Source organism: Vulpes lagopus, chromosome 3, assembly GCF_018345385.1.
Source record: "Vulpes lagopus strain Blue_001 chromosome 3, ASM1834538v1, whole genome shotgun sequence".
Lineage (NCBI taxonomy): Eukaryota > Metazoa > Chordata > Mammalia > Carnivora > Canidae > Vulpes > Vulpes lagopus.
Window position 1 is genome coordinate 141,388,718 of NC_054826.1, and position 18,674 is coordinate 141,407,391.

At 36.5% G+C, this 18,674-nt stretch overlaps 1 protein-coding gene across 2 annotated transcripts in view; it reads left to right on the top strand.

Moving 5' to 3' along the window:
• DPYD (dihydropyrimidine dehydrogenase) overlaps positions 1-18,674 on the top strand; it is a 798,071-nt gene that overhangs the window by 680,602 nt on the left and 98,795 nt on the right. For both annotated transcript variants that reach the window (XM_041748593.1, XM_041748594.1), the window contains one exon: positions 5,480-5,659. In XM_041748593.1, the coding sequence (XP_041604527.1) occupies positions 5,480-5,659 (180 nt within the window). The remainder of the gene's footprint in view (positions 1-5,479; positions 5,660-18,674) is intronic.

The window sequence follows — 18,674 nt, forward strand, 5'->3', positions numbered from 1 at the left end:
AAATGAATTTACAGCAACTTTAAGTCTACTTTGGATTCCGTTGTAAACATATATTTTATTTGCATATAGCCTGGTGGCACACATTTCTTTTTTTTTTAAGATTTTTTTTAAAAATTTTTATTTATTTATGATAGTCACAGAGAGAGAGAGAGAGAGAGAGAGAGAGGCAGAGGCAGAGGGAGAAGCAGGCTCCATGCACCAGGAGCCCGACGTGGGATTCGATCCCGGGTCTCCAGGATCATGCCCCGAGCCAAAGGCAGGCGCCAAACCGCTGCGCCACCCAGGGATCCCGGCACACATTTCTAAGACCTGAAATGTAGTTTGTCCACTATGTGATAAGAAATGAAAAAGGATCGTTATGATTGTGGGTTCATCTGGTTTGTGTCTGATAGTTTAAGAGCCCCATTTAATACCCTTGTCACATTTTGAAATATCATATGAAAGATTGCTCCTCTGTTACACAAAAACACATGCTAGCCCACGGTGTTCTGATTCTGTAGAATTCTTTGTGGCCAAATTATTTACCTGGGATTAGTATTTTTAATCTAATTGGATTCAATTTGCTAGCTTCCCAGTAAATTGTCTTTTATTTTTCAAGGAAGTTGGTTTTCTCTTTATAGGCAAAGTTGGCTTCTTTCCATTTTGACCTCGTAGGCACTTTCAACTTTAAATTATCTGATAATAACCATGAGGTTTAGTACCATTCTGTCCTTCTGAGCTTTGTAATTTCCACAGCACTGCCACCCACACAATGCAATTTAATCCCCACAACAATAAGATATTATCATACACTTTTTTTCAAATGGGGAGGTGGGAGAGGAAGACTCGAGACTGACTAGCCCCAGTCACAGCTGCTGAATGACAGAGCTGGGTCTCAGACATGGCTTCTGGCAACAAGACCAAAGCTTTTTTTGAGATCACTATTTAGAGCAAACAGAATTTCTGTAACCTTTTTTTTTTTTTTTTACTGCATTAGACCCAAAGAGTATTAGGCTTAAAAAAATTATATCTTGCCTAATTCCTGTTCTAATGATTTATTCATATTATGAAATTTATTTTGGGTGCCAATCTATCTTACTAAGTACTAGCTACTATTTTAAGATTTAAATATGTTGCCTTTTAGTTTCTCATTTTTAAGTAAAGAAAGTTGCTCATACTTACGCAGCTATGATGTAGTTTAAACCTGATTCTGCTTGACTTCCGTGTACATGCTCTTAGCCTTTAGGCTATACCACTTGATATGGTGTAAAAACTACTAGATTTGACTTTAAGAAATAGTTTTTCAAGTTCAATTTCTTTCCAATTTTAAAGGAAAAACATTACCCTCTCTCCTGCTCAACTTGTAGGTTTATTCTGAGTTTGGAAAGAATAATGTATGTAAAGGAAATATTTAAGATGTAAATCACCGTAAATAGGTAATTTACTATTAATGGGCTTAATCTCATTTTAAAGAGAAAGGAATAGCACCTCACAGCCCTCTGTCACTTTGCAAGTATTTGTACGCTCACTTTACATAGACAGGCTCTGACTAAATGTTCCTGCACCTACAAAAATTCAGGGCACTGTGTCAGACCTCTAGAGGAGACTATTCATTCAGTGGCAATAGGGACTTTATGACACTCTCCAACTCATGCTGCACAGGGGGCCACCACCTAGTCTACTCAGCCCCTGCACAGGCCTGATCCTGCTGAGAATCCAGGGGCCCCTATTTAAAACGACTTACTATAGGGATAGTCACACATATGGAAATAATTAATAGTGGCAATGATCCTTATAATGGTACCTGATGTCCTGCTGGGAAGAAAGATAAACCAGCCTTCACCATAAAGAACTTACAAATTATACTAAGCAAACATGTTAACACCTATTAAGAGTCCTAATCAGAGCTGTTAAACAAACAAAGATATGTCATATAAAATACACCCATTTAGGAGTAGCAGCTACATGTTTGGAGTTTTAAAAGGATCCATTTACCTTTGAGATAGAGATAAAGCCTTCAGTGGAGTGTAAAGGTTAGGCAAGAACAAGACACCTTTCTGAGCAAATCCATTCTCTAAGCATCAGATCCCATGGCCAAACCTCTGTTCCCAAAGGTGTGCTTGCATCCTGAGATTTATTTTAGGTCTTATTACGATTTAATCAGAAAATCACTTGTTTCTTCAGATGTGACTTATTGTTAGTAGTGCTTCTTTTAGAAAGGGCCATTGAGAGTGGCCTCAGGTGACCTCCGGAGATGGTTCACTACTTGCTGGACCCAGAAAATCCTACAAAATCATGCAAGTCGAGAGGTTCAAAGCTTCGTGTTCATTTTAAGAACACGCATGAAATTGCCCAGGCCATCAAGGGTATGTATATCCAAAAAGCCACCAAGTATCTGAAAGATGTCACTTTGCTGAAGCAGTATGTGCCATTCCGTTGCTACCATGGTGGAGTTGGTAGGTGTGCACAGGCCAAACAGTGGGGCTGGACATAGGGTCCGTGGCCCAAGAAGAGTGCTGAATTTTTACTGCCACATGCTTAAAAATGCAGAGAGTAATGCTGAGCTTAAGGGTTTAGATATAGATTCTCTGGTCATTAAGCCCATCCAGGTGAACAAAGCCCCCAAGATGCAATGTAGAACCTACAGGGCTCATGGCCAGATTAACCCATACATGAGCTCTCCCTGCCATATCGAGATGATTCTTACTGAAAAAGAGCAGATTGTTCCTAAACCAGAAGAGGAGGTTGCACAGAAGAAAAATATATCCCAGAAGAAACTAAAGAAAAAAAAACTTATGGCCAGGAGTAAATTCTGCATAGAAAAAATACAAATAAAAAAAAAAGAAGAAGAAAGAAAGAGAGAAAGAGAGAAAGAAAAGAAAGAAAGAAACAAAGAAAGAAAGAAAGAAAGGAAAGAAAGAAAGAAAGAAAGAAAGAAAGAAAGAAAGAAAGAAAGAAAGAGAAAGAAAAGAAAGAAAGAAAGGGCCATTGAAAATATTGCTAGAATCTAATAGTAAGAATCAAAAACATTGTTTGTCTGGAAGAAATTCACTTTGCAAATGAGATTCATCCCTACCAGGGCTTAAGTAAACTCTAGCTATTCTAATGTGGCCCAGAAGTATCAGCACCACTTAGGAGCTTGTCCCAAATGCAGGATCTTGGGTCTCATTCCAAACTGGTAGAAACAGAATCTGTATTTCAATAAGCTCCTCGGATAATTTATATGTATATTGAAAGTTTATTTTATTTTTTATTTTTTTATTTTATTTTTTTTGAAAGTTTAAAAGAAAATATCAATGTGCAAAGTTCCTACAATCAGACATTCTCTCAGGAAAATTAATAAGTTTTAATCTTACCAGAGTAGAAATTGAATTACTCATTTTAGGAAGGTATATAAATAGTGTGACATTTGCCTTGTGATGAAACATATCTGAAGTGATCACCACAAACACCTGTGTCTGGTGGTGGCTTCCAGTGTTTCCAGCATAGTATACCATGACAGCCATGTTCGGTCACCATGCTGTAGTCTCTTCTCCCTCTTGAGGTGGTATGTTCCCTTCCCATGCTCAGAATAGCTCCCACTTATGTGATACCGTAGCACTATAGGGTAGGAACATAGGAAAATGTAGGAAAGAGGTAGTTTTCCCAGTCTTAGGGCCTCCCATGTTCTTCATAGTTAAAATACACCAAGTCTATGTTAATTGACTTTAATTTAAAAAAAATAATAAAATAAATTAAAATACACCAAGTCTGCTCATGATCACTGCAGCACCAAGGGGCTAAATCTAATATACAAAATGTGCCATGTTTGTGGATTAAGAGAATTAGTAGCTTTTGTCACTCCTCACTGGACAACTCAGGGATAAAGGAGATTAAGCATTACCATTCATATGTTACAAAGTATCTAGATTCCTTTTAGCAAGCAGGTTTTTACAACAATTGTGAACATCCCATAAAGAATATGATATGATGTGACTTTCAAAATCTGATTTCTTATGGTCATATGATGAACTATTTTAAGACAAGAGTAAAATTATACCTATACGTGTATACTATGAAAAAAAATTTTAAAAATAAATTGAATCTCACAGGGAACAAAGAAGGTAAAGTAAGGCATCGGTTGACTTACAGTTAAAAAAATCCTGTGGAGGAAATTATTGTTTTTTTTTTTTTTATCATGTTCTCAAAAAATCAACTTGAAGAAAGGTATAAGAAACCTAATTAATGCTCAAATTGTTCTTCCTAAGAAACAAATTTTTTAATGTAATGTAATGGGCTTCATAGAAAATATCCTCTGTATTTAGTGGTTATTCAGTTCTCTTTTCTACAATGTTAGTAACATATAACACTTCAGAATAGGAAAAGAAGGATTTTTGTTTCTGCTGTTTGAGGTATCTTCGGTAATAATTAACCTAGAAGTGTTTATCTAAATCCATTAAATTCAAGCTATAACTCAAATCCCAATACAGACTTTCAAGTTTATTTTTATTGGAAGGATCCCAATTTCTCAGATTCAGCCTTCCTTTATTCTGGAATTGTTTTTATTCTTTACTTTCTGCGATATGGACAGTCAAATGAAAATATCTCATCTGAATTATCCAGGCATTCGACACATATTTATTAAGAGCAGAGTAAGTGATAAACACTGTGCTTGTCACTGGGAATAATGACCAAGGTAAATACAGATTCTTCCCTCCTGAAGCTTCAGCCTATTGGGGGAATGAGCTGTACATTAAATGCAATAGTTATAAGTACAACATGTGGAAAATGAAGGCTTTAACCTCGTCTGGACTTTTAGAGTCCTCCTCAAAGAAGTGATGGGGCCAGTACTCAACCACGGGTAGAAGGGAAAAATCTTCTAGGCAGCAAGATATTATGAAAAAGTCTTAAGGCAAAGAGAGAATGTGGCAGATACAAGGAAAAGAGCAAAGACCTGGGTGATTGGAGCATAGTGAACAAAAGGAAGAACAGTAGACAAGGCTGAAGAGGTAGACAAGGATCAACAATGGTTGAGTTAACTGATGAACAGCACTCCAGCCTCAGCATGACCACCTCTAGACATGAGAACTACCTCCAGGTAGTCCATCTCAATGGAGGGAAAACGAGAGAGTTAAAATGCCATTTCTTATACTGTGCTAAATATGATCCCTTGTAAATCAAATTAACTGGATCTAATCTTTAACAGCTCTACTAAGGTTCGCCTGACATACAGTAAACACATATTTAAAGTGTACAATCTGGCAAGTTCTGAAATATGCATACCCCTGTGAGGCCATCCCCACATCAAGCTCATGAAAATATTCATTGTCCCTGCAAGTTTCCTTGTGCCCCTTCATAGTCCCTCCCTCCTCACCATTCCCATCCCCACGTAATGATTGATATGCCATGCTTGGAATAGTGCCTGGAACATAAATCCGCTTTCTTGAATAAATGGAAAGTGAGTCCATTTGGAGAATTAGCTCATAGATTGATGTTTGGTTGATTGCTCCATCTTTTCTAGGTATGCAGTGCTGTTCAGAATCAGGATTTCACTGTCATCCAAGACTATTGCACTGGCCTCAAAGCCCTGCTATATCTGAAAAGCATTGAAGAACTACGAGACTGGGATGGGCAGAGTCCAGCTACTGTGAGTCACCAGAAAGGGAAACCAGTTCCCCGTATTGCTGAGCTCATGGGAAAGGTATGTGTTCACTTCTGTTGTCCTTAAGAACTCTACCTCAGCAGCTTTCTACTTCTGGTCTTGTTTTTTTTTCCCCACCATCTCATTAACAGAGGAAACACAGTGCCTTTTGGATGTTATTTCTATAGTAGAATCAACCTGAAGGAGGCTTGATTACAGCTATATGATAGGTCCGTGCATTACATTTTTATAAAAGCAATATAATGCAAGGTCATATAAAAGAAAAAGATTGAAGTTTGTAGTGTAAAGTGCCTCCAAAGTCTTGCTTACCGTGGTGATGACTGGCATTCTTTCCAGTGGGAGGCTGGAGATTTCTTTATTCTTTAACAAGCTCTGGAAATTATAACATTACCTTCCTATTTTCAAGACAATTAAATCACTGGAGCCCTGAATAATATGATGAAGTTTTTAAAATTAAAATCTAATCAGTGTCTTTTGTAACTGCTTCTGCTGTGTGGTTAAACCTGGGCTCAAAAGGTTATGTCCCAACTTTCTCACTAACTGCTATTTTCAGAGAAATATATACTACATTTACATTTTGTATAATACAGTGATTTTAGCAAATCTTTTCTAAAACAACATTCAGCATTTTGCCTTTGTATTTCCTTTGTATTATTCTAAATAGACAACCATTGTCAGAAGACATTTCTTGAGTCCTGAATGAGGGGAGGAAAAAATTATAATTCTTAGTCTTTTCAGCTTGTCACTACATCAATAATTAACTTTAAAAAAAAGAAAGCCAAGTATAAAAAGATTCTTTAAGAAGCATTTAATAATTCAAATGAATCTTAACTTGAAACAGGTCACATGAAAAAGAATGGAAAACAAAAACCCAGGATACTCTGCTTTGGATGGCAGGGTTAGGGACTCTGAGAGAATAAGAGAAACATCACGTAACTGACTTACATTTGGCTAGTTTTAATGGAAACTATCACTCCTCTCACAGGTAGCCAAAAATAAGGGCTTCTTGAAAAATAATGTGCATGATTGCAAGTCCAGTAATGAAAAACAAAAGGGAGAAAGAAAGAAAATCTTACAGTGTGAATTCCTAGAAAATATCGTGATGAATGACTCCAGGAGTGGCAATCAAACAGAAAAAAGAGTGGGCGGCATTAATATTTATAATATTGTAATTAGCAAGACTGTGCCTAAGCAGCATTATTAATGTAACTAATCATATTATCATAAACTGAGTCTGCAGTATAGACAGTGAGTGTTCTTGCCTTTATCAATGACCATCAATATCAGGAAGTTGTTCATAGGAAAAAAAAATTCTCACAATAACTTTATACTTATTCAACATAAATATCTCAAGTAAATTGGTTCTGACATGATAGTTTATGACCATTGTGTAAAAGCATTGTCTCAAATTCGAGTAGTCACCATGTGAGCTGAAATATAAGTAGCTACAGTGCACTGTGCCATTTTGTCTTTAAAGGACTTCCACATTCATTTCAAAACTTACATATTCAAATAAAAGATGAATAATGATGGAGACACTTGTGTCAATGACATAAGTGGAAACTGATTTTCTGAAAGTTTGAATCTAGATTCTCACTTTTTTTTTGTAAGCCCAGCCTTCATCAAAATCCTAAGTGTAATTTTCAGCATTATCATTTTTTAAAAAAAGATTTTTTCACATATATTTTGCCTGTGTGATTATATTAGTGATTCATTTCTCAACAGTAAGTTGAGGAACTAGCAGTTGGTCTGGTAATAGAGCTATGCTCCTAGAGACCTTGGTATGGGCAGACATAACTAAAACAATAGGAGACGATCCCCTTTAGTTTAATGTCCCTAACAGTGACTCAAAGCATGCTAGATCCAAGGTACAGGGGGCTTCCTAACTGTTCCTTCATTGTTGTTGCTGGGGTGTGTGTTTGTGTCTGTATTTTTGAAAACAACTCCTATTGTTCTCTTATTAGCTGAAGAGTAGGATCCTGCTCTTTACAGTATTTTCATGTTACAGGGAAAACAAGCGGTGATATAGACCCTTTTCAAAGGATCTACTAGAAGTAGCTGGCTTCTTTAGGGAGGGAAGATTTGTTTGGAAAGTACAAATGTTACTCTACTTAATCTTTCACATAGAGGTCAGGCTAGTATAAATTAGAGCAGAAATTTAGAAGAAACCAATTACAATACGGTGTTTGAAGATGGAGAGAAAATGAGACTTTAGCTGTGGAAACAAGGGTTTGGCCAAATTAGTCATGTTATCTTTTAAGTAATTAGTATATTTAATATTCTCTCCCTTTGCATACCTCACTTATTAATTCTTTTAGCTTCCCAAGCAATGTTTCTTCTGGTGGCTTTGGAAAGGCAAAAAGTCAGGCATTTATAGTTTGCTCTGCTCTTATGGTGCAAGCTGTATAAATCTGTACTTGCAAACATGAGAGCAAACCCATATGAAGAGCAGCCTCCAGCTTTGCCACATCACAGAGCAGTGGGTCTCAAACTTCTGGTGCTTAAAAACCATGTGGCATACTGTGAAAATTGTAGATTCTCTGGCCGCACTCCCAGAGATACTGATTCAGTTGGTCAGAGGTGGATCCAGGAATCTGCATTGTCATGTTGTGGTTCTGATGGAGGGATCCAGGGATCCACATTGCCAAAAAGTAATGAAGAGAATAGCAACAGAATATCATTAGAGATTGAGAAGTTAGCTGTGAGTACAACACAAGCTTGTCTTGATGGAGGAAGCTGGCAATAAGTGATTTTGAGCTGGAAGAAAAGTTAAATAATCAGGCGAGGAAATCCAGAGAAGCAGCATACTGAGTTCTGAATGGCCAGTGGTTTGAAAGTCCCTGATAAGGAAACAGGCAGGGAATTAGTGCAGCATTTCCTTTCCTTTCACAGAAGGAAAAAGAACTGTGAGGACAGAGACACTTTGCCATCAAAGATGTAACGTCCCCAATCCATGCAGTCAACAGTGAGGAAATCTGTGAGGACAAGGAAGCAGAGACTTTTCACAGGATCATCAGAAAGGAAGGGTCTTTTTTTTTTAATAATAAATTTATTTTTTATTGGTGTTCAATTTACCAACATACAGAATAACACCCAGTGCTCATCCCGTCAAGTGCCCCCCTCAGTGCCCGTCACCCAGAAAGGAAGGGTCTTGACAGCAGAGGGCTCAGTTATCTCAATGCCTCCTTTCCCCGGTGAAAACCTAGGCAACTCAGTGAAAGTGAAGTGGTTGTTTGGCACACATAGAACAGAGGTTATAGCAGAGGCCAGAGTGAGACTGGTGAGTTTGCCTGATGTTTTGTTACTTAACTAAGTAACAAAGGTGGACAAGTTAATTAATCTTTCCAAATCTCTTTCTAAAACTATCAAGTGAAGATAATCACAATATAAATCCAGAATCCCTCATTAATAATTCTGAAATCCAAAAAGTACAGAAACCCAGTGTTTCATTTGGCAGCAAATGTGACCTGCACTGATGTGAGGCTATTTATAATTTTTATTTACTCTTTGTAGAGTGAACATTTAAATGTTTACTTCAGAGAAACTAATGTCTTTGATTCCAGGTTGCTACCTCACATCTTGCTGGGATTATTAGGTTAAATGTAGCATGGGCTCCATTTTACTTTTCTAAAACCCCAAAAGCAGTTCTGAATTCTGAGATATATTTGGCTCCAAGGATTTTGTAGTTAAGGAGTTGTGAGGAATTTTAATTGAGAATATAACTGCAATTATAACTTCATCCACAAATTCTTCTTTACAGTTGGAGGCAAAGTATATATTTTAGTGCTATCAGAAAATAAAATATTAGTATTTGGAATTTTTAGTTGTGGCAAATCACAGTATTTTGAGATTATTTGCTTGGAAAATATGAAAGAAATTGGATGCTTCAAGATTAGAACAGAAAATTTTGCAACCAAAAAGCATGGAAGGAAATGACTTCACTTTTTTGTGTGTGTTTGGGATGAGAACAGGATTCCTAAGCAAGAGCCCTTGAAAGGGAGGCAGCACAGGCCAACACTCCTCTTTGATTGGGGTCTGCATGCATTATCACTTTCTGTTCCCTACATCTGAAATGTCTTTCCCATTCACTGAAGAGAAATTCTCAAGTACCACCTCTTTGAGTTATTCTTTGATCTCTACACCAGAATTTATTTCTCCTTGTCTTCTTCAGCCTTAGTTGAAACAAGTATCACACAACACTTAGATTTTTAAATGTCTTTTTTCTCTACTAGACAGCAAGCTCATTTCCCAATTCCTTGGACACCCACTGATATGTAGTAAGAGCTCAGTAAATGCTGCTATGTAAATGAATGATAGATGAACTCTGTAAGAAAACAGCTAAATGGTAGCATTAGAAATCAGTAGTCATTTGACTTACCAAGCCATTGCTTTTCCCATCACATCAGAAATGAAATGAGTGTTAGAAGAAAAAAAAATAACTTTAAACTTAAAGCCCTATTGCATTTATGAGCCTAGTTTGGTAAAATGAGATGGAAAGAAGTCAGAGTGGAGTAAGGTAGGCAGGTGAGCAAGCTTTATTCCTTCTTGACTTAGCAAAATGTACCTAGAATATAAACTTCTTGAGGGCCTAGACCACACACTGTATGCCCGTGTCTGACACAATGTCTACCATTAGGAGAAATGACATGGTAGCTGAAATGCCGAATAAATATATTGATCAATCACTCATTTATTATAAGATGTATTTTAAGTGTCACTTCCTTTATGAGATCATCTATGACCCTCTTCTTCTCTGTCTGAGAAAATTGAGTCCCGCATTTCTCTGTTCTTGTTCATATAACTGGTATTGCAGTCATTATATCATCTTCAAGTTATGTGTCTTCTTGTCTGTCACTGAGGTCATTATGAGCATCTTGAAAACAGAGAGGAAGTCTTATTTATACTTGAATTTTCAAGCACCTAGTACAATGCTACATTTTTATAGATTTAAACTGCACAAACTATCTGCAGTGTCCTGATTTGGAAGGAAAAAAGAAAGTCAATTTATAATTAAAATTCCAGCCAGTCCCTTTCAAGAATAGCAGAGATTTCAGAAAGAAACAGCAAATTACTTTCAGTAGGTATTAAAACATAGTGAAATACACACATCAGTAATATTAACAAGTGTAGATAATCTGTGCTCACTGAAAAGCTTTCATTAGGATAAAATCAGAAAAACTGTCAATGTGCTTGTAAGGCACCTCTTAAAATAAGGCTTCCTTTTGATGAGAGAAACAAAAATATGTGCATCCATATGACCAGATACATCATTCTCATGTCATTATAAAGCCACAAATGATACAGTTTTATAAAACTTCTGCTATTGCTGCTGTCTGGCTGTGGTATTTTATATGTAAATGTCTAACTATCTATTTATTTGTCTCTGGCATGTTATCCAATACAGACAACAAACAACTGTCCAAAAGGAACATACAACATCACAAGCATGACCATTACAAAAGGCCAAATAACAACAGTTTTAGAAGAGGAGAGTAGTACCTCCTGTTTACAACTTTAAATGTTTTATGTCTTCCATGCTATTTATTTTTTCATGCTTTTTATTTTTCCAAGTTGAGATAGTATTTGCATAAAGAAAAATGCACAGGTCTTAAGTGAACCATTTGATGAGTTTTGACAAATGCACACATCCATGAAATCTTCACTTCTGTCACAATATCAAACATTGCCAACATCTCAGAAGACTTCCTTCTGCCCCTCCCCAGTCATAATCTCTCCCTCCTCCCACTACCAAAAGTAAACACAATTTCGTTTATATCATCGTAGATTAGTTTGTTCATATTCTGTGGCATCATATAATTAGAATTCCACAGAATGTATGTTTTTGTGTGTGTGGTTACTTTCCTTCAGTACAATGGTTTTGAGATTCATCCATGCTGTTGGGAGTGTCATGAAACTCAATTTCTTTTTATTGGCAAATAATATACCATTGAATAACTATATTACAATTTGGTTATTCATTCAAAAATGATATATGAGCTATTTTCATTTCCAATATTATAAATATGTCTAAAATAAGTATTCAGGCATAACTGTTTTTGATGAACATCTATTTTCACTTCTCTTGGCTAATATTTAGGAGTGTAGTGTCTGGGTCATAAAGTGATGTATGAGCTTTAGAAGAAACTTGCCAGCAGATTTCAAAGTGGTTGTACCATTTTACACTCCTGCCAACTGTGGATGGATCTTTCAGTTCTTTCATATTCTATCCAATATTTGGTATTCTCCATCTTTTTAGTTTGAGCCATTTTAGCACATGTACATTGGTATCTCATTGTGATTTGAATTTCCATATCCCTGAAAACTAATGATAATAAACACTTCCTCATTTTCTTATCAGCCATCCATATACCTTGTCTGCAAAGTACCTATTTAAATCTTTTGCCTGTTTAAAAATTGGGTTTATTAATAGTTTACTGAATTTTAGGAGTTCTTTATATATTCTGAGTACAAGTCCTTAGATGCAGAAAAGGCTTTTGATAAAAGTCCTGCATCCACTCATACTAAAAACCCTAAACAACCTAGTAATAGAAGGAAACATCCTCGGTCTGATAAAGGGCGTTTGCAAAAAATTCTACAACACATATCATATATAAATGGTGAATAAGGGGCACCTGGGTGGCTCAGTGGTTGAGTGTCTGCCTTTGGCTCAGGTCATGATCCCAGGGTTCTGGGATCGAGTCCTGCATCGGGCTCTCCCCACAGGGAGCCTGCTTCACCTTCTGCTTATGTCTCTGCCTCTCTCCGTGTGTCTCTCATGAATAAATAAATAAAATATTTAAAATAAATAAATGGTGAATAAATAAATGTACTCTTCCAAGATCCAGACTATGCATGCATGTCCACCCTCACCACTTCCATCCCCAGTATTGTATTGGAAGTCCTAACTAGGACAGTAAAGACATAAAAAGAAAAAAATGCATCCAGGTTGGAAACCTACTAAAATTGTCACTTGCAGATGGTAATATTGGATACATCAAAAATAAAAAAAAAAACCCTATGAAAACACTATTAAAAATTAATAAATGAATTTAGGAAAGTTTTATGATATAGTTTCATGATACAAAGTCAGTTATATTTCTAGATGAACACAGAAACAATGAACAAACAGAAAATTAAATTTTAAAATTCCATTTACAATAGCATTTAAAAACCATAAAATACTTAGCAACAAATTAAAATGTATGTTGAAAACTATAAGGGATTGCTGAGAGAAATTAATGAGAAAAAAATCAATGGAGAGATTAGTCTGTGGATACAGCACCATCCCAATCAAAATCCCAATATATGTTTTGGGAAGTTGACAAGCCGATTCTAAAATTTACATTGGTATTTAAGGGAGCTAGAATAACCAAAACGGTCTAGAAAAGGAACAAAGAAGATTTTAACTATCTACCTTCAAGTTTTTCTATAAACCTGCAATAATCAAACAAGCATGTTTTACTGTCAGGATAGACAAATAGATCAATAGAACAGATAGAAAATCCAGGAATAAACCCACATAGATACACTCAACTGACTTTTCACAAAGATGCCAAAGCAATTCAATGGAGGAAAAGGTCCTTTTAATTAAAATTAATGGAACCTCATATTTTCATCACACAGGACACAAAAGTAATTTTAAATATATCATAGATACAAAAGCATAAAAATTTTAAAGAAAACATAAGTAAATAACTTATGGTCTTGGGATACTGAAAAATTTCTTAGATACGATGCCAAAAGCACTAACCAACAAGAAAAAATTGATAACTTTCATTTCATCAAAATTAACTTCTGGTCATCAAAAGACACAGTTAAGTAAATGAAAATTCAGGTCACAGAGGAAATATTCATGATATATACATCTCACAAAGAACTTGTGACCAGACTTTAGAAATGTAAACTGGAATAATATGAAATAATTTAATTTCGTCTTAAGCATATGGAAATCTTAAAATGAAAAGTCCATGGTGAGAGACCTACCTGTAGGCTCTTGCAGCTAACCCTCATCCATGATAACTTCTCTTTTCTCTTTTCTCTAATACTACTTGCAGAGCTAGCCTAGAAAAGAGGGTATGCGAGAGATGAAAGCCATTTTCCTTCAAGTTTATCTTCTGGCCCTGTGGTTCTTGTCCATGTTATTTTCTCCTAGTGCAACTCTGTCCCTGTGGTTATTCTCTTTGAGGCTGCCAGTTGGATACTTTATATAGTTAGAAAACTTCCAGATGACAGTCTCCATTTCTCTCAGTTACTTGGGTACTGATTGAAATAGGAAGCAGTATTATTGAGATCCCTTTCTATGACTGAAGCCAGATTGCATGAGGCTAAATATTTTTATTGATTGAGCTCACTTCAAAGGACATGGCAAAAAAACAAAAACCAAAAAACCAAAGCACCAGTTCCTGGAAGTTCAAATTTTCCAAAATTACCAAATCAGAGTCTACTGCATAGATATTATGAGGACTTATCTACATCTCTAAATATCACCAGATGGTTTGAGTAGTTTCTTAGGTAGAATGCTGAAATGCCAAGTATCCTTTAAGAATAGGGCAGACACCTGTTTATAAATGGTGATTATTCCTACTTAAAAGCAAAAAATGTTGACTAGGGGGATGCCTGGGTGGCTCAGTGGTTTAGCGCCTGCCTTTGGCCCAGGGCGTGATCCTGGAGTCCTGGAATGGAGTCCCACATCAGGCTTCCTGCATGGAGCCTGCTTCTCCCTCTGCCTGTGTCTCTGCCCCTCCCCCCCTCTCTGTGTCTCTCATGAATAAATAAAGAAAATCTTCAAAAAAATGTTGAATAGGATTTGGTAGCCCCTTCTTCTAGCTCCGAGTGTCTAATCATCTCATTAATGTTTAATGATCCCACAAAGAAGTCAGTGTGCTGTAGTGAAAAGAGCATAGTGTTAGAATATAGCAGGTCTAGGTTTGACTCTAGGCTCAGTGGCTTACTACTGGGTGAGTAAGGCTGGCTACATGAATCACACAGTCCTCTATTCCTGTATTGGCAAATTGAGATAATGATAGCAGTTTCACAGGTACTTTGTGAGGATTAGAAATCATATATGTAAAGTATATAGCACATAGCAAGCAGACATTCAGCCCATGCCAGTTATTAATTCTAAGATAGATGATGGATGGGTAGATACATAGACACATATATAGAAGCATTAATAGAACATAAGTAGACATACAGAAATACTGGGGTAATTTGTATACGTGATACTTATAAATTATTTGTATACTTTTTTTAACCTACTGATAACATGATTTTGCTAGCTTCATTTTGTTTGATTCAGTCAAAGGCTTGCATCTTTGTCCTTTGAAGCACTCCCTTTACCAAAAAAAAAAAAAAAAAAAGAGTTTCTAAATAATTCAGAAGTGTTCACTTTCCAGGTAAAATGGAAATAAATTTGTTAATTTGGGGTTTGGGCAGTAAAATCCATCATTGATCCTAAAATAAGTAGAAGGGAAGAGCCTATTACTATTGTTACCAAATCAGAGTAACAACACCAGAGCTTAAAATGAACTGTTAGAGATGCCTGGGTCTCAGTGGTTGAACGTCTGCCTTTGGCTCAGTTTGTGATTCTTGGATCCTGGAGTTGAGTCCTACCTCGGGCTCCCCACAGGGAGCCTGCTTCTCCCTCTGCCTATGTTTCTGCCTCTATTTCTCTATGTCTCTCATTAATAAATAAATAAAATCTTACAAATAAAATAAAACAAAATAAACTATTAGGGGAGGTGCTGGAAGGAGTCTCTCCTGTTATAGAATGAGGTAGTTTTGCATTGCTTATAACCAAAATAGTTTGTGCCAGTATCAGCCTTCCCAGCTTGGTTTCTCTCCCATCTCAGGGGTAAGTAGGTTTATTTCATAGGGCAACTCCAGTCAGTTGTAGTGGTTGCCAGCAGCAGTATGTAGAAAAAGACTGTGATCCAGAGCCAAGTCCAGCGGAGGTATGTGATCAAGTGGTAATGCCTGCATCAGCATGGACACAGGACAAGATGTTGCAGAATATGGCTTCCCACTTCCCTGAGTGTGCAGCACTGACAGCTTGCCCGATCTAGAAATTTGGGCAGCATTGAGCTTTGCAATTTTTGTAACCATTGCAGCTTCCTCATTGCAATCTACCACTGGATGCCTGAAATAAAATGTGAACCATACATTTTTACCGTTTTGTCAGCATCCCACCATGCTTTGCCTTCATCCATCATGCTTTTTAAAAGTATGATTTCTTATTTCTCCTTGTTCATAAACAGATATCTAATTGCCAAGCATATATGTAATTATTCTTTTGTCACTTTCATGAAAGTAGGTGGTTAAGTGTAATTCCTCATACTCCATCAAATATACTACTTTAATCAAAATGCACCTTATCAATATTAATTACACACATAGAACTGTGTAGAAGTACTTTTCATCTTCAACACAACTTACCTATGTTAATTTTGATGTTACTTTTAAGCCGGGAAAAGAAATTTGGGATTTTCTTGTTCTGGATGGGGATTGAGGATATATATAAAGAAAGCATTACTATAAGTGTGGAAGATAAAATTTGAATTCAAATACTACCCTTGTCTCACCTCCTACTCCCCCTCCTAATAACTCTACAAAATCAGTGTACATTTATTGCAAACCAGTTAGCTTTGTTCCTAATCCTGATTTTATGGAGTAAGGAAAAATATCTTTCTGTAATTCTGAGCTATGCCCTTGAGATTCTCCCTTAGAAAAATATATATATATTTCTTATATCTCTACATAAGCTCATCTGTCCACTTGAATAAAGGGAGTATTAGATAAAAGATAAAATTTTCTACTAATTAAAAGAGTCAAAGAGTCATTTTGATAATGTAAAGAGTCAACAGAAATTCTAATTATATTCAGCTTTATGCCAATTTGTCCTAATCTAAGATTTGAGAAAAAAAAATAAATGTCTATTTTTGAAAATAAAAAGGGGGATCTGATTTACAAAAAAAAGAAAAAAGAAGAAAAGAAAAGAGAAAAGAAAAGAGAAAAAAGAAAAGAAAAAAAAGAAAAGAAAAGAAAAGAAAAGAGAGAAAAGAAAAGAAAAGAAAAAATTAGCTAAATGGCTCAGTGTCTGCCTTCGGCTTAGGTCATGATCTCAGGGTCTTGGGATCTAGCCCTGTCAGGCTCCCTGCTCAGCGAGGAGTCTGCTTCTCCCTCTCCCTCTGACCCTCCCCCCTGCTCAAGCTCACGCTGTCTCTCTCTCTCTCTCTCTCTTAAATGAATAAATTAATAAAACAATCTTTAAAATTTTTAAAATAAAACAATCGATAATTAGCTAGTTGGGGTTTTTTTGTTATCTTATTTTTTTGGTTTTTCTTTTAGCTTTCAAATTACAAGGATCATACCTACTATTGAACAGCTTTACCAAAACTCTAGAAGCCTAGGAAGGATAGGCTGAGATATCTTTAATTGCACTGAGTAATTAGCAATCTCATAGTTAACCAAATCGGTTTATATATCCAGATGAAATATCCATCCATTTAACTTTTTTCCTTAGAAACCAGATCACTCTGTTAGGTTGCTCATATTGATCTAGTTAACCACCTAATTTCTAAATATCCCCTCTATTTTATGCCATATAGCTGCTGGAAGTGATCTTATTACATGTCTCAAATCCATACCCTTTAATAGTCTGTGCTTCCCGGTCACAGGTGACCCCTAGAAATGTGTTTGAGATGTGACTACAGCCTACACAGAGAAATGTGCTAATGCTGCTCAGAGAATCCTTTGGTTTGCAGCTCCAGGCATTGTTTGTGAAGTTGTCTCTGATGGAAATGCCCTGAAGACCTCACTCCCAGTCCCTCACACCTGCTGGCTGGTGTGCTATAGATTGTTCACAGCAAACATCGTTAAGATTGTGCCTTTTGAAGATTTATTGCCATATATCTTTAAAGCATTTCACTTGTCTTCCCTGCTCATCAGTTTCATCCCATTTCATTTCAAACTATAGAACCTTCTCTAGATCCTCTTCTGGCAGTTAATTTCTGCATGTACCCAGTCCATCTGAGCTATAGAGTGTCACCTATCAACCTAGTCATTTTTCAGAAACTAAATATTACCAAGTCTTGTTTCCATTTAATGTAGATCCCAAGTGAAACTAGTAGAAAGTAAACATAGCATTTGTGGTAATCCAGGCCTCCTGGGAAGAGAATTTCAGTACTACTTTCTACAGTCTTTATTGAGATAGAAGAAGCCTGCTTTAAAGATTATCCTACTCTAGTCATGTGCTAGGTGTTGGTGGTAAGCATTAGTCATGTTGACTAACATCTTCTGGCTCCATAGGAAAAGCAAATCTCCTTGCCTCTAGGATGTTCCATGTGACTAGGTGACTTGCTTTGGTCAACAAAATGTGAGTGAAGTATATGGTATGTGAATCTGGGTGGAAACATTTAAGCTGGCACTTATTCTCCATATTCCCTTCCTTTACCACAGCAAACACTATAGTCTCATGGTGAGAAGGTGACAACATAAAATGGATGGTCTAGATTGCTGAGACACCACTTACTTATAGGACATCCAGAGACAGCAGACTTCTTGTGAGTGACAGACTTTTATTGTGTTAAGTCACTGAGATTTGGGAGTTGATTATAACCACAGTACTATCAGCTGGTAAAGACCACACAGAGTTCCAAATAACTTGTACCTGCCACCAGACAGACTCATGGCTACAGAGGGAGCCTTTGAAAAATTATAAAATGGAAATGCTCATTTTTAGTGATCTTCACTTTCTTTTCTGCACGTGGTCCCACATGCTGGCAGCTAATTCCATAATGCAGTTTCCCATTACATCACTCCAACCTGCATCTGATTTCTTGGCAAAGTGCCTGATGATACCAGAGAGCCTTTCTTTCTAAACCATATAGTGAAAATATTTATTCTTGCACTGTACCTGGTTTTCAATAAGTTATGTGAAGATATCCAACAATTAACTAATCCAGCATAGGAAACAGAGCATAGCATGTACCTTACACATAACTTCTTTCTTGTTAGTAGTAAGGACTTGGGCAACTTACATACTTTCCCTTAGCCA